The 25,048-nt window shown below is 57.6% G+C and overlaps 1 protein-coding gene across 1 annotated transcript in view; it reads left to right on the top strand.

The window, feature by feature from the left end:
* The window catches only part of TGM3 (transglutaminase 3), a 175,224-nt gene extending 159,503 nt beyond the window's left edge, over positions 1 to 15,721 (top strand). The window contains exons 8-13 of the mRNA XM_062202527.1: positions 5,150 to 5,253; positions 6,798 to 7,043; positions 9,919 to 10,227; positions 12,295 to 12,452; positions 15,063 to 15,196; positions 15,574 to 15,721. Coding sequence (XP_062058511.1) covers positions 5,150 to 5,253; positions 6,798 to 7,043; positions 9,919 to 10,227; positions 12,295 to 12,452; positions 15,063 to 15,196; positions 15,574 to 15,721 — 1,099 coding nt within the window. The remainder of the gene's footprint in view (positions 1 to 5,149; positions 5,254 to 6,797; positions 7,044 to 9,918; positions 10,228 to 12,294; positions 12,453 to 15,062; positions 15,197 to 15,573) is intronic.
* The last annotated feature ends 9,327 nt before the right edge of the window (positions 15,722 to 25,048 follow it).

Raw genomic sequence — 25,048 nt, 5'->3', positions numbered from 1 at the left:
AGAGCAGTGGTTCATGAACTTCAAAGATCACATTAGGATTAATTTGATGGGGGGATGGGGAGGGGAGATGAGAGGCCCTCGAATCTGCCTCTTTTAACAAATGCCGCAGGTGGGCCTGAAGCCAGTAGCTGTTCTTTCCTGGAGCTCCTGCTCCTTAGACCTCAAGAGGAGGGCAGAGCCCAAGGTTGGGGAGTGAGGGGCCGAGAGGAGTGTGGCCAGGACCGGAAGCTCAGCCCGGAATGCCTGTGATGGCTCCCCTGGGGATTGAGGCTCTCACCCCAGCGTGCGTGACCAGCAGCAGGAACCAGGACACACTTGTCCTCTGCTGCTCTCAAGTCCTGCCTCCCAGCCAGTGTGAAAACACAGCTGATTATTTTTTTTACCAACCCGCCCTCCCCCTAGGGTTCTCTGTGAGAAACAGGATGAACGTGAACGTGGTGTTCTCACCAGTTTCTCGTCCCTCCCTCATCCCTTCCACCCATCTAGGATTGTCTTCCCACCCTCGTCCTGCCTTCTGCTGGGTGAATTGTGTGGAGTTTCTTTAATTTTTATTTTTAAACAATGCATAAGAATTGTACAGACTTACAGGATACCGTGTACTGTCTCCATACATGTAATGTGCCATGTTCAGTATAGGGTAAACATAGTGCTCTCCTCTTTTTTGATAAAACATTCATACATATACATATACATATACATATGTATATGTATGTGTGTGTATATATGTATATATGTATACTTATATATTAGAGTATATTATTGTCCTCTGACAGATGGTGAATTTCTTTTTCCCAATCCTAAGTGAGTGTTAGTGGATCTTTTCTTTTTTTTTTTTTTAAGATTGATTTATTTATTTGAAAGTCAGAGTTACACAAAGAGAGGAGAGGCAGAGAGAGACACAGAGGTCTTCCATCCAGTGGTTCACTCCCCAATTGGCTGGAGCTGCGCCAATCCGAAGCCAGGAGCCAGGAGCTTCTTCCAGGTCTCCCACGTGGGTGCAAGGGCCCAAGAACTTGGGCCTTCTGCTGCTTTCCCAGGCCATAGCAGAGAGCTGGATCAGAAGTAGAGTAGCCGGGACTCGAACCGGCGCCCATATGGGATGCCAGCGCTTCAGGCCAGGGCTTTAACCCACTGTGCCACAGCACTGGCCCCGCTAATGGATATTAAAGACTCATTGAAAAAGACGCTTTGGGGTTCAGCATTTGGTGCAGCAGTGAAGCTGCCTCCTGGTATGCTTGCCTGCCACATCCCAGTGCCTGGGCTCCAGTTCTGGCTCCACCCTCTGTTCCAGCTTCCTGCTAATGTGCATCTTGGCGGGTAGGAGGTGATGTCTCCTCTCTGCCACACACCTGGGAGACCCAGACTGAGTTCCTGGCTCCTGGCTTCAGGCTGGTCCAGCCAAACTATTCCAGACATTTGAGAAATGACACAGATTGAGATCTCTCTCTCTCTTTCTCTCTCTTTCTCTTTCTCCTTCTGCCTTCCAAATGCATTCTTAAAAATTTTTAAGAGGACATTGTGTCAATCCTGGAAATAATTTTGCTCACAATTAGATTCCACAATGTTTAAAGGAGTAAAAATCACCTAGGTTCCTATTCACTTATTTTTAACAGTTGATGTTCTCTATCTAATCTTTTCTCTGTTAGTTGTTTAGAGTTAGAATTATACATTTTACATAAAGAGTGCATACAAGCCAGCATGTAGCAGACACATCCTACTGTTTCCCACCCTTGGGATTCAGCTCCTTCCCAGTCGCCGGCTCTTGACTAACCATTAGGTCTGAGCATTTGCCCATGTTATTAAATAGTCTTCAAAGTGGGACTGCTGTGAGTGGATCCTGTTCTACTGGACGGCTGAAACATTCTTCCTCTGCTGTTACTTCAGGTGTCCTTTTTCCCTTCTCCCCCTTCTGCCTGAATTCAGATCTCACCCTGCCTGCTCACTCGCTGTGAGACCTGGGCCATGTCATGTCATGCTTGTGCCTCAGTTTCCAGAGCTGCCAAATGTGGATAATAGCGTTTCTCTCATGCAGACTGTTGTAGAAATAAAATGACAGCACATGCAAGGCAGTTAGAACACTTGACCTTCTAGGTTAACGCTGTGTTGGCTATTATCATTTATATAAGATACATATTTTTAAAATACACATTTACTTGCTAATAGGAGTGAAGATAGAAAATGCAAACATTGCAGAAATAGTGTAAAACTTAGTTCTTATGCACCATATACATAATATATACACATATACATTATATATCGAACTGTTAATAGTGACTGAGACAATGATTATTGAATACTTTTTCCAATTGTTCATGTATAATTTAAAAATTAAAATGAATTAATCATGTATATTCAATATATATATATATGTGTGTGTGTGTGTGTATGTCTGTATACTATCCTATAACTTGATTTTCTTCATGACATTTTGGGGGAAAAAAAGATTTATTTATTTATTTGAAAAAGTGAGAGAAACAGAGGGCAAGACAGAGAGCCTGAAACTCCATCTTCATTTCCCACATGGGTGGCAGGGACCCAGGCACTCTGGCCATCTTGCACTGCCTTCCCAGGAGCATTAGCAGGGAGCTGGGTTAGAAGAGGAGCAGTATGGGATGTCAGTGTCCCAGCATGGGCCCCTGCTTGCTGTTTCTCACAGCTGTGTGATATTCCAATACGTGGCTTTGGACCAACCATGCCCTTACTGATGAACTTGTCCTCCAAATGTTTATTATCACAAATGCTGCTACAGGGTCCAGCATTGTGGTGTAGCGGGTTAAGCCACCGCCTGCAACACTGGCATCCCATATAGACGCTGGTTTAAGTCCCAGCTGATCCTCTTCCAATCCAGCTCCCTGTAAATGCTCCTGGGAAAGCAGCGGGAGATGGCCCAAGGGGTTGGGCCCCGCACCCATGTAGGAGACCCGGATGCAGTTCCTGGCTGCTGGCTTTAGCTTGGCCCAACCCTGGCCATTACAGCCATTTTGGGAGTGAACTAGTGGATGGAAGATCGATCTCTCTCTCTGTCTCTCTCCCTCTCTCCCGGTCATTCCGCCTTTTGATCGAACAAATAAATCTTCTAAAAAAAAAAAAAGAAAGAAAACAGTGCTGCTGCACACCTATTTACATGCACATGCGTGTGCTCATGTGAAGTTTTCTATAGGAGAAATTCCTAGGTGTGGAAATACTGGCTCAGCGAGTATGTTGATTTTCTTGAAGTTATTTAAACTCATGGCCAAATTGCCCTCCACAAAGGTCATACCAGTTTGCGCTCTCAGCTGTGATGTGGGACCTCGCTGGTTTCCCAGCAGGAAGAGAGTACAACAATGAGTGTCATCCTGTGCTTTCATCTCTGTCCATCTAACAGCTGTCATCCATGAATCTCTGCCATGGTATCTCTCTGCCATTGGAATTATTCAGTAATCATTTGGATTTCCTTATGAAAATTGCCTGCTCATTGCATTTTATTGGCGTGTTTTTCTTTTGTGCCTTTTGTATTGATTTGTTAGCACCTTATAATATTAATATTGTAAAGTAAATCTCTGTCTACCATATATGTTGCATACATTTATAGTTTTTTTGGAAAAGGTTTACTTTAATTTGAAAGGCAGAGTGACAGAGAGAGATCTTATATCCACTGGTTCACTCCCCAAATGGCCATGATGGTCAGGGCTGGGCCAGGACAAAGCCAGGAGCAAGAAGCTTCATCCTGGTCTCCCACGTGGGTGACAGGGGATCCAAGCACTTGGGCCATCTTCCACTGCTCTCCCAGGCACATTAGTAGGGAGCTGGATCAGAAGTGGGACAGCCAGGGCCGGCAGTGTTTCTTAGCAGGTAGAGATGCTGCTTGCAGTGCCTGCATCCCATATGGGCACTAGTTCGAGTCCTGGCTGCTCCACATCCGATCCAGCTCTCTGCTGTGGCCTGGGAAAGCAGTGGAAAATGGCCCAAGTGTTTGGGCCCCTGCATCTGTGTGGAAGACCCAGAGTAAGCTCCTGGCTCCTGGCTTCTGATAAGCCCAGCTCTGGCTGTTTCAGCCATTTAGGGAGTGAACCAGTGGATGGAAGACCTCTCTCTCTGTCCCTCTCTCTCTCTCTCTCTCTCTTTCTCTCTCTCTGTAACTCTGCCTTTCAAATAAACAAATAAATGTTAAAAAAAAAAGAAGTGGAACAACGAGGACTCAAACCAGGGCTCTGATATGGGAAACTGGCATTGTGAGCAATGACTTAGGCCACAACACCAGAAATAGACCTACAGGTTGTTTGTTTGTTTATATGTAAGTTTCATATTTTTACCCACTCATGGATATCAGTCTTTCCCTGTATGACTTCTACAATGCATGGTCTGCTTGAAGCTGCCTGTCCCACTCTGTGACTGTAAAAACAACTTTGTTCAAGTTCATTAGCACTTGGATCCAGTGTTGGACTTCTGTTTTCCTCGGGTTGAACCCAAAACGGTTGGAGTGGGTGTTGCTGCAGTTTCTGTGGGAATGGAGAGGAGGAGGGGAGAGGCCAGAACCTCCCCGTGGAGTGGATAAGACTCTGGCTAATTGGCTGGCCCTGGTGCAAGGCGAGCAGCGAGTCAGACATGCAGACCGGGACACAGGTGATGCCTTCGGGACTGGTCCGTGTCCCTTCTGTTCAGACCCCAGCCAGCCTGGTCACTGCTGCCGCAAGCCCGCCTTCGTCGGCCCCTTCTGAAGACAGCAGCGTCGCCCCCAGAGAAGGCTGCAGGGCTTTGCCTGCTGTGTAGCTGGGAACAACCTAGATTCATTCTGATCCGGGGAGAGCATGGTGGGCAAGACTTTGGCTTTGGGGTCAAGTATCCCCAAGTCCAAACTTTGTGCCACTCTGAGCTGCTTAACCTCACCGGGGCTCCGTGTTCCTTGTATGGAACGGGCATAAAGCAGTGCGGGGCTGTCAGAGAGACACTGCTCCCCAAGGCGGGAGGCTGTCAGGGAGACACTGCTCCCCAAGGCGGGAGGCTGTCAGGGAGACACTGCTCCCCGAGGCTCAGCACCCTCCGCAGCACAGAGTGGACTCTATCCGTGAGGGTGAGGATGGGGGCCGTGCGCTGGGTCAGAGACGGGAGTCATGCAACTCAGCTGCTGCGGCCCTCGGGCAAGCGCTGCAGCCTCTGGTTCTGCCCGCAGGAACTTCCACGTCTGGAACGAAGGCTGGTTTGTGCGGACGGACCTGGGCACCCAGTACGATGGATGGCAGGTGCTGGACGCCACTCCCCAGGAGAGGAGCCAAGGTAACCCTCTGGCGGCCCTTCCTGGGCTCGGCGCTGGGTCACGTGCCTCTCTCAGTTACACACAGTAGGACTGCAGTGCAGGGGGCAGCCCCAGAGTCCTCTCCCTCCCCAGAATGCACCATGGGAGCCAAACAGAAATGTTTAAAAAATGCATTTGCATTTGTTTGCTGCTGCAGATCCCCTGGCCTGTGCCAGGTGGCGAGGGACAGGCACCTTCTTCTGCCAATCAAGATCTAACCACACCACCGCCAGCAGCCTGGCGCTCCCACTGCAGAGCCCTGTGGGTGCCCACGGCCCTGGGATCAGTCCTCATGGCCCGCTCTGCTCCAAGCCTCCAGGGTCACAGCCACAGCCGCTCTCACCTTCCCACAAGTCCCACGCAGAGACAAGCTCTCCTGCAAGCAGACCGCCAGGACCCTGTCCCAGGCCTGCGCTCGGCCTCCGCCCTCATTCCCCCTCCTCTCCCATCAGGCTCAGAAGCCACTCCCCCCTCTCCCCCAACCTCTGCAACCTGTCTTGTCTGATACCTTCATTCTGAGTCATTCCTTTCTGACATTAAAACCAAGGTGTATAAAGTAACATTCTCACATAGTTTAGACCTGTAAGTTGTTCCAGAAGGACTTAGTCTGACCCCCACATCCAACCCCTAGCCTGCCTTCTAGATGCAGTGTGTGTTGCTAGGTGTGGGGGTTGGGAGATATCTTCCAGATATTTCCTAGGCCATTGTTTTTCAGATTTTTTCCTTGCGACCAAATCAGTTATCAGATCAAGTCAGTGGGTTGTGACCGTCACTTTGAGAAGTGCAACTAAGCGGAATGCAATGGAAAGGGGAGAAAAAAGAAAATGAAATATCAGGGTGCCTTAGGCATAGTGAGAGCAGGTTCTGGCCCATGAAACGTGTCTCAGTGTCACATGTGTGTCAGCATGTCAAATCCTCCTTTCTAGGAGTCATGGTTAAAACAAACAAACAAACTGAAAGTCAGTGTTCCAGGCATATAGAAAAGGGAGTGTGCATGAGTGTGTCCTTGTGTGCATGTGTGTGAGTGTGTGTGCCTCTTTTGTTTTGTGAACACATGGAATGGTGCTCTCCTTTCGATTCTGCTCTATTTCAGCGGCACACTCCCTAAGTGAAACTCTGTCTGTCTGTCATCTCTCTTTCCGTTTCAATCCATCACTTGCTCCAGCTGCCTGGGCTGTCTGTGCCGGAGGAGGGGGGTGATGGTCCCGCCCTGGGAGCTCGGAGCAGCCGGGGCTGAGTGTTCAGGGGCAACTCCCAGGACCAGGAGAGTGGCCAGACTATCCTCTTGAAGAGCCAGGGCAGTGGGAACCCACAGGATCGGGCAGGATCGATCTGGTCCTGGATGGAGCTGGCATTTGGGCAGGTGCCCTTGCAGATACGTGACAGTGGCCTTGGAAGGCAGTGCCTGGGGCAGACGGTGGGGGCAGAAGAGGCTGTGGCGGGGGATGGGGGGCAGTCTCCCAGAGGAGCAGGCCGTGGACGGGCCTGGCACCAGCACAATCCAGCCTCTGTCTCTTGGCCCCAGGGGTCTTCCAGTGTGGCCCCTCCTCGGTGCACGCCGTCCGAGAGGGGGACGTGGACCTGGACTTCGACATGTCCTTTGTCTTCGCGGAGGTGAACGCGGACCGCATCACCTGGATCTATGACACCGCCAGCAGCAGCCAGAAGCAAAACTCCCTGGACACTCGCTCCATCGGCAGGTACATCAGCACCAAGGCGGTGGGCAGCAACTCCCGCGTGGACATCACGGACAAGTACAAGTACCCAGAAGGTAGGAGGGCGTCGATGGGGTGGAGCCACAGGGGGCCCCTTGGTGAGAGGGTGGCTTTGAAGGCAGTGAGGAGCAAAGGCCTCGTCCTCCCCCCACCCCCACCGCCACTCTCAGCTCTACCCGAACAGCGGGGCTTCCCTGTGGCCTGCTGGCAGCTCTGGGGCCCCTGGAAGTTTGCTGCAGGGCCCAGGCAGCACCCAGCCATGTCCCGTGTCCCGTTCTCCATTGCACAACTGGGGTGACAGCACCGTGACTGCACGTCCCAGGGCGACACCAGCCCTGCTGTGAGGTGTCCAAGGGCTTCAGGGAAGATTTCTACGTCAGTCCACTCCCCAACCTCTGAAAAACACAAGCAGCAAGCAGCTTTGCATGGAGAATGGCCCCAGAGACCCAGAGATGGCGGCTGGTGCCGCATGCACCCAGAGGCCCCCAGAGAGGCCAGATGAGGCGTGAGAGTGCGCAAGACACGCCCCGGGCCCCCACAGCCGCCTCGGAGGACCGGTTGCCATGAGGCTGTCTTCACTCCAATTATGTTTGCCGCTCGGAAGCGGCTTTGAAGCCAGTGGCTTATCTCTTTGATGGTTCTCAAGGGTGACCAAAGTTCTGTATTTGAAGGTGAAGTTCATTTTTCAGACATAGCCAGAAATGCTTGGGCACGTGCCTCCAGCAGGCAGGCCATGGTCACTCGCTCCTTCATGGGGTCAGCATCCACTGTCCCATGTGTTTGAAATGATTGATCCTCACAGTCGGTTCCAGGGGGCCAGGGGCCCACAGCACCCCCTTACCGGAAGCGCTGAGTAAATCTCTGGCAAGTGCTGGCTGCTGGCGCCGGCTGGAGCTGACCCGGAAGCCAAGCGGGAGGTGGGGTCTGACTGACCCCTCTGAGCGCTGGTGCTGGACGACACTGAGGGCCAAGTCCAGGATACTCTGATCGGTGGCCTCGATGTGGCCCCCGTCTGCCTCTGCAGGCCGCTCCTGTGGGTGGGTGGGCTGGGGCTTCTCTCAGTCAGCCTGGGGAGCCCCCCCCCACTCCGAGTGCTGCTGCAGGCGGGGGCTGGGCGGGGGAGGGCGGGGCCAACACAAGATGCTTGTGTTGAGCAGCATCGTGGTGTAGAAAGCAGTGTTGGGGGAAGATGTGACCTGAGGCCAAGGGCGAACCCCAGTCCTGCCACTTACACGGTGCAACCTGGAGCAGGCTCCTTCTGTCTCTATTTGCATCTAAATAGACACAAGGAGCCAAGCACAGTGCCCAGCCATAGAGAGGACATGGGGATCTGTCACTCTCCACATCTGGGATACGCTGGGACAGTGGCCTCCCAAGATGACTACGTCACCGGCACTGCTCCCCTGGTGTACGGCCCGTGGGGTTCCTCAATACTTCCAGACCCTGATCCCATCCTGGCCACACGTCCCAAGCGATGGACAGGCACCTGGTGTGGCCTCAGGGCAGGGAGGGGCGGGGGCTCCCTTCGGGACCGCCGGCAGTGTGCCAGCCCCTGCGTGCCTCAAGTCGCCCAGATCTTCCTACTTAATGATCCCAGCTCATCTCTGAGGGATGAAAAGCTCATAAAATGGGTTGCTAAGCACTTATGCAACAGCAACGCCATGGGGAGAGAATAGCAGCAGGAGGCTGGGTCTTGAGTAAGCCCAGAAGTTGACCTATATAGGCATTGAGGCTCTGGGCTTCGTTGTGCAAACACACCTGCCTTGAGGTCCCAGGCACAGGAGGAGGCTCGGGTCCTGCGCAGCCATCAGCCCTGGGTGTGGACCTACAACTCAGCTAAAGAATGGAGAGGCACCAAAAGGAACCCAGCCCGCCAGGAGCTATGCGCTCGGGTAATCCGGCTGCCAGCCTCCTTTGGAGCAGGGCGTGTGGGAGGAAGCTGGGGACTGAGCCCTCCTCTGCCTCTGACCCCCAGAGCGGCCTGGAGCTGGGACTCTAACCTGATGGACTCAGGCGCGTTGGCGTCCGAAGTCTGCCAGTTGTCGCCCAAAACTTACGGGAAGGGCTCGCTGAATTGCAGGGGGATTATTATGGGTCATCTGGCACCTTAATAATGTCCTGGGCTTGTATATGGTCTGCAGACGTCAACGTCTGTCCGCCTTCCCCCATCACCAGCCCCGGGCTCAGGGCTCGCAGCTGGCTACTGGGCTCTGCGTGCCCCAAGAGCCCTGCTGGGGTACGCCACCCTCCTCTGTGGCCCCTCCTGCCGTCACCCTCGGCAGCTCCCGCCGCCTGGTGGAGAGTTGGAAGCCCGGGCTTTTATCGCCCTTGCACTTCTGACGCCGAGAGTCTCTGAGCAGTCTCATCATGGCTGGGAGTCAGACTGTGAGACGGCCTTGCTAGCTGGCACAGAGTGGGGGTCACTCTCGGGCCCTCGGAGCGCCTTCGGGAGCAGAGCGGGGGGCCATGGTGAAGTGCTCTGAAGGCTCAAATGCAGTCAGTTCTAAGCCACAGCCCTGTTTGCTGCTCAAGACTTCCTCCTAACCTTTCCGGCTCTGGTTTTGTGATTTCTTTTATTTTTAAAAGACCTGCTCATTCGTTAAGTCTCACCAAAGACGATTTATCAAAAAGCACAAAACAGTTTACATGGAACTTAATTAACAGAAGCCAGCGATCAAGCCAGCATCGTCGTGTGCAGGCCTTCCGCTTTCCCAACAGCTTCCGGGAAATGCAGAGCTGGTGGGAGAAGCATGAGCCAGACCCCAGCGGGGCGGTGACCCTCCCGGGAGGAGGCTGAGACCTGGGAGGGGGACGCTCGCGTGGGGCCGCACAGGGGGGGGCGGCCGTTGACCCAGTGTGAGTCCCAGGCCAGCACCCAGGCAGGGCGTCGTCCACACCGCTGCAGTGTTTCGGTCTTCTCCCAACACACAGGTTCCAGTGAGGAAAGACGAGTGTTCCAGAAAGCTCTGAGGAAACTCAAGCCCCACGCGGCATTTAGCCCCACATCAGCAAGGGATTTGGTTGAAGAGGAGCGGTCACCCAGCATCTCTGGCAGGTTCAAGATCACCGGCGTCCTGGCAGTGGGCAAAGAGGTCAGCCTGGCCCTGCTGCTCAAGAACTTGACCAGGGAGAAGAAGACAGTGACCGTGAACATGACGGCGTGGACCATCGTCTACAATGGCACGCTGGTGCACGAGGTGTGGAAGGACTCCTTCACCGTGGACCTGGACCCCGAAGCAGGTAACTCGCCCCAGAGCTGGGGGAGTCCCAGGGACCCACGCGGCCTCAGGCAGCCCAGCCGCCCAAGGAGGGGGGCGGTCCGCGGCACCTGTGGTTAGACCTTGGTGCCTTGGGAGCTGCTTTCCCTGTGAACAGCACAGGTCAGGGTGGTGCCGACCAAAATCCTCTTCTGCCTGGAGGGAGCCTCCTGTACAGATGTCTGCTGCCTCCCAGAGCCTGCACGGCCTGGCCCTACAGGCGACCTCACATGACCTCCCAGAGGTCAGTGTCCACGGGACAGCGGCCGAAGCTGAGGCTGAGAGAGCTGGACGACCGGCTTCAGAGGCCGGGTGTCAGAGCCAGGGCGGGGCCATGTAGGGTCCAGCTCCTGGGTTTCCCGGTGCTAACTCCAGGGCTACCTCTCCCTCATGCCACCGCCCCCCCCACTCTGCCCCACAGTTAACCACTTTCCAGGTTTGACCCTGGATGGGCTACATCAGCCTCAGTGTCCCTGACCCCCGCCATAGCTGCCACGGGGTGAGTGGAGTCTCTGGATTCCTGGCTGGTTTTCATGGATGTCCGAGCATCTGCGGAGCGGGGAGGGGGAGCAGGGACTCCTCGGCCCTGGGGAGCAAGATGGGGACTGGCGCGGGTGGGGCAGAGGCAGGCTGGGGCCACGCGGAGGGATTAGCGCACAGGTGTTTCCACACGGGCAGCATCCTGCACGCCATGATGAGAAGTCGGGATTCACAAAGCAGATTAGGGAGGGAGGAGTAGAGCTTTGCCTCCCATAAAACCTGCTTCATTACGCGGCCCATCTGCAGGAATTCTGGCTGCGGAGAGGCGCAGGTGTGTCACCCCTGGCAGAAGGCAGCAGCCCGGCAGCCTGTCTGCCCACAGACACGGTCTCAGCAGCAGGGACAGCCGCCCTGCCGGCCGTCAGCTGCCTTCCCAGCTCAAAGCAGAGCTCTCTCTGGAGACCGAAGACACTCACAGGAGGGAAACAGCCAGAGCCAGCAGAGTGGCAGGAGAGGGGAGGAGGAGGCTGGTGAGGGGCCGGGGGGGCCCCGACGCTGTCTCATGCTTGCTGGGGACCCTGGATGAGTCCGCCCCCTCTCTGGGCTGCGGCGGTTACTGACGGGGTCGGCTGTTCCGTCCACATTCATGGCGGCCTCCTCCTTGCGGCCCTAGCCTGCAGGAGCTTGTGCCCCTGGGGTGCTGGGGCGCCCCGTGGAGCACAGGAGGGAGAGCAGTGCCAGAACCAGCAGAAGGGAGAGGGCTACTCTGCCTGCGGGGTCAGAGAGGGGCCTTCCAGCCCGCGGAGGGGCGGCGCATGGAGAGGAGCTGGGAGGGGCATTTCACCTGGGGAACTGTGCAGGTGGAAGCGTGGAGGTGAGAAATACACACAGGTCTTTGAAGGGGAGGCGAGTTGGGCTCAGGTCAGGGCCAGGCTGAGGGGTGGAACCTTAGTCCCCCGGCAGCAGGGAGCCATGGAAGATTTTAGAGTGACAGAGAGAGCAACGGCGTGATTTAGAAAATCCTGCAGTCTTACTGGGCTTGGTGGGACTGGCACATGGATGGCTCAGAGGCAGGAGAGGCCTGTGGCCGGGAGGTGGCTCAGGATGTGGTGGCCATCCACTCGGGCTTGCGACAGCCAGGGGAATCCTGAGCATTTATTTGGACAATGCCCCACTTCCCTTCCTAGTTCTTGATGTGTTGTCGTCATTACTGCTGTTTTGTCCTTGGGCAATCGGCTAACATGGGTGTCCTTGGCCCCGCCCCTTAGAAGGGACCTCTCCCCCTCCAACACTTTTCCAGAATGGGGAGGAAGCAGTTCTAGCTTCGGGCCCTGCGAGCCCATCCTTTTGGGGATCTGCCCACTCAGCCAGGCTTCTGGTGTCTCCCTGGGCCCTGTTCTGAAGCCCACCCGGCACAGGGGGGAGGTCCCGGTGGACAGGGCTCAGTGGGGACCTGGATGGCACAGGGACACTCCAGCGGCTCACACCAGCCTGGCCTGGCGTCTCACCAAGTGTGCAGGAGCCATCCTCACTCCCTCGTGCTCGGTTCCACCCTCGCTTCTCCTTCCAGAAACTCAGCATCCCGTGACGATCTCCTATGCTCAGTATGATAAATTCCTCAAGTCGGACAACATGATCCGGACCACTGCCATCTGCAAGGTCCCCGAGGAAGCCGAGGTGGTGGTGGCGCGGGACGTCATCCTGGACAACCCCACCCTGACCCTGGAGGTAAAGGAGGGGGAGGGGCGCCTGCTCGGCCAGCCCTCCCGCCCCGCCAAGCACAGCCCTTTCCCTCTGGTCTCTGCTCCAGCCCAGCCCCTGCCAGCTTGATGAGCCCGGAACTCTGCTCGGGCCAGATGCACGCGCATGCTCACCTGGCGCCTCCCCCTGATTCTAGTTCTAGACCCTCCGGGGCTGGAATCCCCCGAGTCAGCTACGGGGCACAGGCTGTGTTCTGGGCCTGTGTCCGAGAACCACGGCGGGGCCCCATGCGTGACCTGTCCTTGGACAGTAGACCTGCACCCTGTCCAGGGAATAGACTAGAAACAGGCACAGCTTAGGTGCGTCTCTCCCTGCTCCAGACCCCAGAGCCACAGACTCACGCACTCCCAGGAGCCTACTCTCATGCTCCCCTAGGCTGCCATCATGCCCGAGAGAACTGAGGCCCAGAGAGAAGCCAGGGCCCCCAGCCGTGCCCTGTCCCAGGCCTCCTGGTCATCAGTAGCCAGGACCAACATCTCAAGAGTGGCCGAGAGCAGAGGCTCTTCTCTCCCTCTGCTCTGACTTAGGCCCTGCCTGCTCCTGGCTGCAGGCCCCGTCCCGGGAGCCTGGGCATGTAGGGGCTGGCAGGGATGCAGGAGGTCCCTGGGGTCACTCTGTCCCTTTCTCAGCACCTGTGCTGCCTCCCACCCTGTCCCCGGCCTTCCAGCCACTGGGCGCAGGGCAGAAGGGAAGCCCAGCCCCAGGGGGAAGGAGCTGGTCAAGAGCAGGCCGGCAATGGGCAGAAAAGATGGGGTCTCCCCTTGGGGTGCAGCTGAGAGCCCCCTGGGCCAGGCCCCACTTGCCTGCTGTCTGCACAGTGAGCACCCTTTCCTATCCATTCACAATGCCACCAGCTGCTGGGGTCCCCGACCTCAGGGGGAGGAGGGACCCAGGGTGCCCACTCTGATGTGGGGGTCCCAGTCTCCCACAATGCACCCTTTCAATCTCATGGGCCTGGGCTGTGCTTCCCGGTAAAGAGCTGTCGCTTCTCGGGGACCAGGAAGCTAGTGCCCAGATGGCCACACGGGGGCAGCAGTGAGGAGTAGTGGCTCTGCCCTTGGGGTGCCTCACCCCAGGGAGAGCTGGCGTTGTGTCTGCCCAGCACCATTCATCAGCAGTGACTCTGAGCAGGTGCCTTGTTTGAGTCTCGGTAGCTCCAGCTCTGTCCTGGGCATAATGGGATGTTTCCCTGGCTGTCTAAAAATGTCCTGTCATATCTGATGCCCCCAAACCTGGCCTTGTTGCCAGTCATACCCCCTCAGAACCCCCCATCCTCCTCCCACCAGGAAAATTACCTTTATTTGTGGGTCGTGATCCCCTTCCTGACTGTCAACTCCCGGAGGGCAGGGCTACCCCATCCAGGACTCAGGGCTGATAGCGCCCTCTGCAGGCCAACGTGGGAGTGGCACCATCGACCCTGGGTTTTTTCGTTCGTGCTGACCCAGCGGAGCTGCAGGTGCAGCCATAGCTTGTCCCCGGCCTGCTGCAGCCTCTCCTGCTTCACAGGAAACCCCCCATTTCTGCAGACATGGGCCGGCGGGTTCCCACCCCAACTCCTGAGTCTAGAAACTGACATGGGGTTGCAGCCAGTGCGGCTGTGAAAACATGCTGCCTTCAGCTGGTGTTGGAGTGAACTTAGATTCTCCCCATGATGTGGCGTTCTCACACCTTTCTATGGCATTTTATTCAACACTTGGGTGCGCCATCTTTTGGGTTTCCATCCTAAGCCTACTTTATCTTTAAAGTAATATCCTTAGACGGGAAATCGGAACACAACAGGCTGGAAATGCACCACCGTGGGCTTTCTCCCTCCGTCTTTGTGAAAGGCACCTGATCTTCCTCCTTTGAGATACAGTCTCCCCTCTGCTTACGCCTTCAGAAAATCACAGCACTCGCTTGTCTGGACTGAATGAATTCATTGGCGTGGGGGTGGGGCGCCCGTTTTCAAGCTCGCAGAGGTGGTCACAGCCAGGGTGAAGTCCAGTCCCATCACCTGGCACTCCTTGACGGTTAGCATGAAGGACCTCAAGCCACGGAATCGGCCCCTCGGTCATCCCGAGGGCTGATGTCCTTCAAGTCACTGCCCCGTGCCCTCGGGCAGTCAGACACAGGCCGCTGTGGCCGGTCTCGGCTGTAGACGCATTTGCAGATTTGGGTCAGCAGGGGAGCCCTGGGCGCTCTGGTCACCTCCTCAGCAGCTGAGGGGCCTCCTGGGAGGCTGGAGGAAAGTGACACGCACTTGAGCGTCAAGCCTCCCCCGGGCCTGCAGCAGCCTGGGCTGCCCCAGGAAGCAGAGGTCGTCCTTCAGGGCTTCTGAGCGAGGCAGGGAGGTCGTGGCACCCAGAGCCACCGCACAGTGCCCCTCGCCTGCTGAGTCTGAGTGTCCGCGGTGTGGGGTGAGCGCAGCGCCCCAGGATCTTCCATCTCGGGTGCCGGGAGGCCGGCTGGCACTGAGGGGGCTTAGCAGACGGTCCTCCGTTCTTGCACACTCGGACACCTTCCCCATCACCACGCCGTCCTGCCCCACCCTCGCTGAGGGCCAGGCCGGACTGAGCAGCCGGGTCGTGGCCCCCACAGGTGCTGGACCAGGCTCAGGTGCAGAAGCCCGTGAACGTGCAGATGCTCTTCTCCAACCCCCTGGACGAGCCCGTGAAGGACTGCGTGCTGATGGTGGAGGGCAGTGGCCTGCTGCGTGGCAACCTCAAGATCGAGTGAGTCCCAGGCCTGGGCCGGGCAGGCACGCGGGGGCGGCAGAGGGGCCCGGCCCGAGCTCCTGGGCAGGGCAGACAGAGCGAGCGCCGACCTGGGCTCCCTTACTCTTAGGAGGGACTTGGGGCTGCGCTTGGTTTGGGAGCTCAGCAAATATGAACCCTTGGGAAGCCGGGCTCACCAAGCCAAGGGCTGGCCCCTGGCTCAGCACAGCGTGTCCTCCCCTGCTGCTGGGGCTCAGGGCTGAGGGGACCGGGCGCCCCCCACAGGCAGCTGGGGGGACTGGAGAAGCAGTGGCCTTTCTAAGCCTCCCCAGAGCCCCGCAGCCCACGGGCCTGTGTATCTCGCATCTGCTCTGATCCTCGCTCTTCCCCACCAGGGTGCCTGCGCTGCGCCCCAAGGAGCGGTCCCGGATCCGTTTCGAGATCCTGCCCACTCGGAGCGGCACCAAGCAGCTGCTCGCCGACTTCTCCTGCAACAAGTTCCCGGCAATCAAGGCCATGCTGTCCATTGACGTGGCCGAGTGAAGGGCCCTGGCGGCCCCTCCCCCGCACAAACCTGGGACGCGTGGAACAGGGAGTGCGTGCAAGCGGCGTGAGAGCCCTGCTCGGGCTCTCATGCCCCACGCCTGCCTGCCGGACTGGGACCTCCCGTCTGCAGCCACACCCCCAACGGCCCCGCCCTCCCAGCCCGGACCAGGTGGACCCTGGCCTGTGACTTGATCACTTTTGCACGTCCCCTCCCTGCTGCCTGCTCCGTGAGCCCCCCTGGGCCCGATTCATACCTCAGACCCTCCGTGCCGCAGGACAGGCTGGCCCCTGACCAGAGACTCTCCAGATGGACACGGGAGGACCAGTCTGCACCAAGTGCCGATCCCCGGTCTACACTCAGGACCGGCCCACTCTGCCCTCGGGCAGCCCCGGGGACAGGAGACGGTCAATCAGTCACCTGCTGTGGCGTTCACATCTTCACATCCCAAATAAACGTTACCGAGTGTGGCCCCGCAGCACCGACTCTGCCAAGCCTCTGTTTCGCCTGGGGAGGGAGAGGGGGAGAGGGGCTGGCGCCATGGCCCTCTGGAGAAGGGATGAACTCGGGGACACCTTGTTTTCTGTGTCCCATGTCCGTAGGGACTGGGCTGGTGCTGTGTGGCTGCCGGGAGGGCCACAGACATCCGGGCAAAGCCGTGATTAGGGCCTGTCTACAGCATCTGAGTGACAGGGGCTTCAGATCCTGCTGCTGCCGGTCTGGCCTCTGCCCTCCCCAAGCCGTGTGCCGAGGACAGGCCACCAGGTGCCCCTGCTGCCAGCCACAGCCCTCTCTGCCTTCAAACTCGCCCTGTGGGTTCCTCGGGCCTGGCGCCTGAAATAACCCCAAGCAGGCCCCCTGGATTTCTGGCACATGCTCTGACCCGTCCCGTTGGGCCAATCCATCTCGCTTCAGTGTAAGGGACCAGCGCAGACTGGGTAGAAGCCTCCGGCTCGCCTCCAGCTCACGGCTTCTTCCTGGCAACCCGGACCCTGTCGTCCCCTTCTCCTCTTCCTCTCCTTCCTCCCCTCCTGTTGCCTGATCCTTCAGGGCTGGAGCAGGATAAGGGAGGAGCCCCAAGACACGGGACACAGGTCTGCCCCCACGGTGCCACTGGAACGTGGCCCCTGCCCAGGGCCCAGGGCTCCAGCTTCGGCCCCTGGAGGAAGCTCTAGCTCCCCTGGAAGTGTGCAGTGGTGGCTTCATGACGCTTTGGGGCCGGCCCCTCAGGGGTCCCCCTGGCTCAGCTGCCCCTCCTCCTGCTGCCTCTCCAGCTGCCCCAGCCTGGGCTTCCCACCTCCAGGACCCACGGGGGGAAGCCGACGCCAGACTTCGTCGGCATTTGCTATCCCAGGGACGGTCATGAGGCCCCAGCTCTGGCAGCCTAGCAGAGCTGGTCCCCTAGCCGTGGAGGCAGACTCTCGCATCTCCTCTAGCAAGAATCCTCACTCCCTGCAGGTGGGTTCCTGGGCTTGCCGTTAGCTTTGGCTTGGAGATAGGCACACCCCATTCCTCCTCGGAGGCTCTGGCCCTGTCCCCCACGGGGAGGGTTAGGGGGGAAGAGACTTCTGCTCTGGCCTCCAACAGGAAGGCAAAAAACCCAGACTTGGGGCCGGCGCCGTGGCTCACTTGTTAATCCTCTGCCTGCAGTGCCGGCATCCCATATGGGTGCCGGGTTCTAGTCCTGGTTGCCCCTCTTCCAGTCCAGCTCTCTGCTGTGGCCCAGGAAAGCAGTGAAGGATGGCCCAAGTGCTTGGGCTCCTGCACCTGCCTGGGAGACCAGGAGGAGGCACCTGGCTCCTGGCTTCGGATAGGCGTAGCTCTGGCCATTGAGGCCATTTTGGGAGTGAACCAACAAAAGGAAGACCTTTCTCTCTGTCTCTCTCACTGTCTGTAACTCTACCTGTCAAATAAAAAAAATCTTAAAAAAAACAACAGAGCTTTCCACTTCCGTCCACACAAGGCACGCCCCAGACGGCCAGTCCTGAAGCATCAGTGTCACCCGCCAGCACCCCCCAGGCACCTGCTTTGTGATCCAGGGAGATAACAGCCAACAAGCAGCGTGCTCCCTGCCTTGGCCACCTCCCCCCAGAGAGCCTCTCCGGGGGCCCAATGTGGAAAATCCATGTCAGTTTCTAACGAACCCCAGGCACAATCGGCTGGTGAGCGCTGTGGCTAATATGTCCTCCATCCCGCATGGGTGCGGAATGGTTTTAGCCATCAAAGGACAGAGCAGCAGGCAGTGGCCTCGGCACCGTGTTTCTTTCAGGATGGAGGCCGTTACAGCGCAGTGGGAGAGCGAGCCGGCTGCTTGCTGACCCCAGAGTCGGCATCTGCCCTGCTGGTGAGGGGGCGCTCAGCCGCCACAGCAGGGGCCTGAATTCCGGAAGAACAGGAAGGGCACCTGCTTCCCACCTGTGTGAGGGCCTGGGGAGGCAGTTCAGGCATCCGTCCTTTCACTCGTGAGTTTCCATAAGTAGCATCCACTGGTGGTCCCATGTGGCCATTCTGCCATAAAGCTTTGATGTCCACAGTCCATCCAGGAGGAAAGGAGAGAGGGGAACAGGTAGGTACCCTCTGTCCCACTAAAGGAACAATGGGTCTTTTTAAATTACACACGAAAATCATGCCTTCCACTTCCGCTCCCATCCCATTGACCTGAACCCAGTGACCTGGCCACAGCCAGCTGCAAGGGAGGCTGGGAAGTGTGGTCATTGGCCAAGTGGGCGTTTACCATCAGAGAGAAAGGTAACAGGCGAGACACAGGCGATGCTGGACTGAAAGTGGTGCTCCCTTGCACAGGAGCAGAACCCCTGCATAAGCTGAGGGGCTTACTGAGAACCAAGAGGAGCAGAGGCCAAGCTGGGTTGCACACACCCAATCCTTCTTCCCAAGCGTATCCGTAGGTAAGGACCAGCACCTGCCCAGGCGCAGGGAGAAGCTAGCAACACATCTGCGGAGTAGAGGAGGAGGGCATTGCTCCTTAGAGGAACGAAAGTGGCTAAGGCCTTGCTCCTCATCTCCCCCTACCCCGGAAGTACAGGGCACTGGCCGGGAGGGCTGCCTGTCGGGGGAAGCAGGTGTCGGGATGAACCTTCACAGGCGGTGCAAGTCTGACCTGGGTGGATGGAGCCATGGTGCAGCTCCGACAGAACCACAGCTGCCCAGTGGGGAGCCAGGGTGCACAGGTTTCCCATAGAGAGTGGGCACGGGGCAGAAACGGGCCACGGCCGATCACGGCCAGGGCTGCCCCGCAGGACCGTGGCCTTGGCTTGAAAGCAGAGGCAGGTCCAGGCGGGGCTGCCGCCTCGAGCACACGGCCGAGCAAGCTCGCTTCTGCCCTCGTGGGCTCGGATGTGCGGTCTGTGGCACACTGAGGGGAAAGATGGCCGCTGGCATCGCCCCACCGGCAGCACCAAGCCCCGGGGCTGCTTCCTACCCCTGGGAGCATGTCCGGCCCCGACACGATGGAAGGAGGCTTGTGTGAGCTTTCCAGCCTGGGCCTCCCAGGCTTCTGCTATCGCCCGCTTGCAAGAGTGGAGAAGCCTGGCCACTTTTGTGCCAGTGACAGCAGGTGTCCTTCTTTAACCTTTCAAGAAGGAACTTGTTGAGAGGGCAAGGAGGGTGATTAGCTGTCAGCACCGGGCTGCAGGTCAGCCTCTGCCCAAGCCATGCCTTGCTGGGCGCCCCCAGGCGGTGCTGCGCCAGCAGGAGCGAGCACCCTGGCCGGTGCCCAGTATGACGGCCTCCGTGGGCAGCCGCTGCTCCAGGCTTGCCGGGCCGAGACCTTTTAGATGCGCGGTGCAGCCTGAGCCTCTGTGGCTCGCGCCTGCCTTCTCCACCTTTGATCTTTCAGAGGCTTTCTATCCTACAAACCTCAGCTGCTACGTACAGCTCAGGCTCTGCTTCCTGCAGGAGCCCGCTGACACGTGGCGACACGAGCGGCCCAGGCGGGGGCGTGGGGACTCGCTCACAACACAGGGGCCAGTGAGCGCCCCATCCTCATCCCATCTTGGCCCAGGCAGTATGAGGAATACTCAAAAAGCTCATAGAAAATGCATGTTTTGAAAAAACTACATAGGTTTTGAAGTTTTGGCATCGAAATGAATTTATCTTTTAATTCTATTTTTCTACAAACTTGCTTTTAAATATTTATTTTATTTGAAAGGCAGAGTTACCCAGAGAGAGAAAGAGATCTTCTAACTGCTGGTTCACTCCCCCAAATGCAAACGCAATGACCAGGGCTGAGCCAGACCAAAGCCCGGAGCCTGGAACGCCATCCGGGTCTCCCACACGGGTGGCAGGGACCCAAATACCCGGGCCATCTTCTGCCGCTTTCCCAGCTGCATTATTAGCGGGGAGCTGGACAGGAAGTGGAGCAGCTGGGCTCAGCTCCCAGGGGAGGCAGCGTCACCCGTGTGCCCCAGCACTGGCCCTTGTGTGGAATGGGTGCCCCTGAGTGGATGCCCTCCAAGGTGTGGGCTCCCTGATCGCCCTGGATCTTCGGAGCCTAGCGAGGTGGCGACTCCCCCCCTGCTGCGGTCCAGCCCCACCCCGCTCCTGTGCCGGGCAACAGGGGCACACTCAGGATCGGCTCCCACCCCCTGGCTGATAAATCATTTATCCCAGGCTGATAAGTCAGGCGGAGTTGCAACATACCACAGTTGGGGATGTGTCAGGCCTGACAGGGAAACCAAGCGACTGTCATCCAAACGAGTTGCCCGAATTAGCGCTCGCGTCATCGGGATGCAGGGATGCTGATGGGCGTGCCCTCGGGCGTCCGATCTAGGGGGCTGGAACATCAGCCCCCACGGGGACAGTGGGCTGACCTGGGGACACTCTTCTGGGAAACAGGGTTTCACACCCTGGCAACGATCCCCGGCGCCTCACCCACATCGCCAGCCACAGAACTGGTTGTTGTTTTGTCACTGCATTTCCATGTGGTTTGCTCTTCAGCTAAGGATGTCACTAACCGGCGTCTCCAAGAGAATGTCGACTCCCACTCCAGCACCCGGATCAAGGGCGCCTTCCGCGGGGAGACTGCCCAGCTCGCCCCACCTCGCCCCGCCCCCCTTCTTCAAGCTCCTGTGTCTTTGTGGGCCACTTTGGCGTCAAGTCCGTTCAGCCTAGGTCTGTCCTCCAGCCTGTATTGTGTACTTGTCCTGGGCCAGAACCACGGTGCCTTTAGCCCACGTCTTCCACACGTAGCACCAGTGTCTGGTGCGGATGAAGCACCCACAAATATTCATGAAAGAGTCAGAAAAGTGAATGAGATTGTGGATACATGGATGAATGAATTAAGTGATTGGAATGACTGAAAAAAGAAAACCATGATAGCTACTGTGCCTTGAGGGTGCGCCCTCTGCTGGCAGCTGTTGGAAGCTCTTTGTAGGCATTTGGTTACTCCTTCCAGCAAGCCTCAGAGGAGAGGACTGGCCGGTACCATAGTCCCACTTTGCAGATGGGGGGGCCAAGGCTGAGAGTCGCTGAGGCCACTGGGAAGGCAGTGAGTGACAGAGCCAACCGGGACTCAGCCAGGCACGCTGGCTCTCACGCCTGACCTGTGTGCCACGCAGCGCTACCCACACAGCTGCTGAAAAGTCATCCCATGATACACACCAGCAGGTGCACAGAGAGGCAGGGGGGTAAAGGACACAGAAACCCAGGGACTGTGGATCTGCCACAGCACCCAGCCTTGAGAAGGCTTCCTGGGCACCTCCTCCCAGGCCCCTTCCTGCCACTGTGTGGTAATTGGTTCCCATTCCCACACTGGGGAAGTGTCATGGGCAGGGGACTCGCGTGGCCCTGGGCCCAGAAGCAGTCTCTTGCCTGACCCTGCTTCGGGCTCCAGGCCAGTCCCCCTCCCAGCCTTGGTCACGCATGTCTTGGAGAGCCAGGCTCAGACAGCTGCACTCAGCCTGGAGCCTGCCCAGTGCCGGGCGCCCCACCCCACCCCCACCAGCGACCTTTGAAGGTGGACGTCGTCTCTGTCTGGTCCCAGGGGGGAAACGGGCTGCCAGGGAGGCTCCTTGTTCTCATACCAGCCACCTTCCCCACCTGTCGCCTACAGCACTGGACTGCAGCCGTCTGTTTATCTGTCATGGTTGCCGGTCTACAGGGTGGAAGTGTAAGTGGAGTCCATAATTATGATTTATTGATCATGATCTGTCCCGGGCCATGACATGATCCATTCAACATCTCGTCTGCCAGGCACCAGGGCGACCGGGGCTGTGCCCAGCGCAGTGAACACAGCCACTTCACCACCCTTGCACCCTGCCTGGGACCTCCTGCACCCTGGACTCGCTGCATAGACCCGTGCCCTCGGCAGAACCGGGGGTGGGGAGGCCAATCCGTAACAAAATGGAGCACTAGGACTTACTGCTCAAGCTAATATTACTCTGTATTACCTGTTATGTCTCCTTTTCCCTTTATACGGCTTTTTATTACTTACAGTCTCTGTGCTCAGACTTTATGGCCGCTCTGTGGTAAATTAGCTGTCTCTCTAATCAAATAAAAAATGTAAAATAAACACATACAAACACATGAACATCTTCGGAGGGGCGAGCGTTGGGCCTAGCAGCCCAGCTGCAGGTTGGGATGCCCGCACACCATCCTGCAGCACCCGGGCTCAAGCCCCGCCCCGCGGGAGGCAGCAGTGACGGCTCTAGGACTTGGGTCCCTGCCACAGCGTGGGAGACCTGGACTGAGTTCCTGGCTGCAGATTTTGGCCCGGCCCAGCCCCAACGCTGCAGGCATTTGGTGAGTGAACCAGCAGACAGGAGCACGGGGGGCGGGGGAGCTGTCTATGTCTCTGTGTGCCTCTGAAATAATTGAACAAAAGAACAACATATTTTTATACACATGAATTAAAGCATGAAATTTCCCAAATATTTAAGCACATAAGGGAGTTGGAGAGGGACCGATCTGTGGCACAGCAGGTTAAGATGCTGCCTGCAGAGACATATGGGCACCAGTTCAAGTCTCAGCTGCTCCACTTCTCATCCAACTCTCTGCTATAGCCTGGGAAATAAGCTGAGGATGGCCCAAGTGCTTGGGCCCCTGCACCCGAGTGGGAGACCCAGAGGAAGCTCCTGGCTCCTGGCTTCAGATTGGCCCAGCTCTGGCCATTGTGGCCATCTGGGGAGTGAACCAGTGGATGAAAAACCTCTCTATCTCTCTCTCTCCTCTCTCTCTCCCCTTTCTATAACTCTACCTTTCAAATGAATAAAATAAATCTTTTAAAAGATAGAGAGTTAAAAAAAAAAGAAAAGAAAAGAAAAACACCTTTTCCCAGAGGACACACCTGTTGTCAAGCTTGGGTTATGCCTCTCCCAGGATTTGTAAGACCTCAGGGATGGAAGTAGAGCTCCTCCTACTGGCCCATAGGGGAAATGCAGGCACTTGTGACATCTGATAGCCCCTGGGGGGCGCGTGCAGGCCCACCCTTCTGCTTAGCCACGAAACACAGTAGGGGATGGGGCTGTAACTCCACAGCAAGATTTTGAAATTTGTGTTTGACCTGCACAATCAAGTCACCTGGTCCTGGAAGCTGTGACCCCCGCCCGGGTCACCAGGTTGCTAAATTCTGTGAGCAAGAGCTCCCTGACTCACAGGTGCTGGGCCATCCTGGTGGGGCCCAGGTACAGGGACTCAGCAGAGAGGGGCTGTGGTTTCCAGAAGCTTTGCTGTCATGGGGGTGGCTGGAAGGTGCGGGAGTGAAAGCAGGGGAGAGGCAGGAGGAGTCGGATGACACAAGGAGCAAGGAAATAAATCCAAACCAGGAATCCAGCAACGAGGAGGCACTGACGAGCAAGGGGGAGGAGGGCGGGGCTGGGGAGGCCGGCTGGCAGTGGAGTCAGGCAGGAGCCAGCCAGGAACCGTGAGGGGCGAGGATGTGCAAGCGGGAGCCCCAGGAGAGCAGGGAGAGCTGGGTGAGGGCAGCGGGGGGGGGGGGGGTGCAGACAGACAAGGGGCAGGGCCTGGATGCCTTGAAAGCCGGAATGAGGCGAGCTCTGAGCAAGGTGGGGGCCTGGGGACGCTCTGACTTGTGTGTTAGAGAAACTCTGCAGCTGGCACAGGCACCCAGGGAAGGCCACAAGCCCCCGCGCGTATCAGCCTGGTGACAACGCCCTGCATCATCAAGGTGCCCTCTGCGATTCTCAAGGTCTCAACGCTACAGTGGCCAACTCCAGCACGAGTTGATTGTTGTGCCCTGGTGAGCCTGGCTGGGCGTCCTCCTGCCTAGCACCGGGACAAGTCCTGTGACTCCGCTCAGAGGCAGAGCTTTCTCGGGGCCAGTGTTGTGGCAGGTTAAGCTGCCACCTGCGACACCAGCATCCCATACGAGTGCCAGTTCAAGTCCCAGCTGCTCCGCTTCTGCCTGGGAAAGCAGCAGAGGATGGCCCCAGTGCCTGGCCCCTGCCCCCACCGTGGGAGACCCAGGTGGAGTCCCAGGCTCTTGGTTTCAGCCGGGCCCAGCCACTTGGGGAGTGAGACCTCTCTCTCCCTGTCTCTCCTGCTCGCTGGAACTCTGCCTTTCAAATGTGGATGAAATGTTAACGTCGTTGTTACCTTCCTAACAGACAGAGAGCTTCCAGACGCAACCCCCACCCGTCCTCACCCACGGCTGATCCCTGGGGAGGGGGAGAACCAGGGTCTTCAGGTGACTCTGGGGAAGGAATGGGCTGGAAGTCAGGGGCTCACCTGCCATCCGGGGACCCCCAGGTCACCTCTGTCTCCTAACAAGCCTCTGAGCCCCTCCCCACCCACACACACCTGTGCATCCATCAGTCAGCCACAACCATGCTGCACACTATGCTGTGCCCACAAAAACACAAGGGTCCATGGAGCTCGTATCCCAGCGGGGAGCCAGAGAGGAGGAGATAAGATCCAGACAGGCTGCGATCATGGGGGACGAAAGAAAGATGCAGGCGTGGCCCTGGGCCAGGGCAGGCAACGGTCCCCAGGGGACAGAGGAATGCCGGAGCCCCGCGGGGCAGACCTGATGCAAGTGATGGAAACCGACCCTGGCTGAGCCAGGGAGAGGAGAAACTCCTGATAGGACCTCAGAGAACTCGCACACTGGCTGGAGAAGGTAGCAAATGGGCAAGAGCAAAACGTGGTCACCCAGCCCGCGCCACAGTCAAAACCGCGTCCCAAAATCCGTCACCGCCAGCCCTGAGCACACACGCATGAGAATCCATCCTGGCCGCCAGAGCCATCACCCCTGTCCCCACAGAGGAGGCTCTACTCACCCCTCTCCTTGCCACAAGCTAAGAGCTCTCATTGGGGGCTGGCGCTGGGGTGCAGTCGGCTAAGCCTCCACC

This window comes from Lepus europaeus, chromosome 10 (assembly GCF_033115175.1).
Source record: "Lepus europaeus isolate LE1 chromosome 10, mLepTim1.pri, whole genome shotgun sequence".
Taxonomy (NCBI): domain Eukaryota; kingdom Metazoa; phylum Chordata; class Mammalia; order Lagomorpha; family Leporidae; genus Lepus; species Lepus europaeus.
Note: the sequence above shows the minus strand (reverse complement) of the source record. Positions and strands in the feature narration are given on the sequence as shown.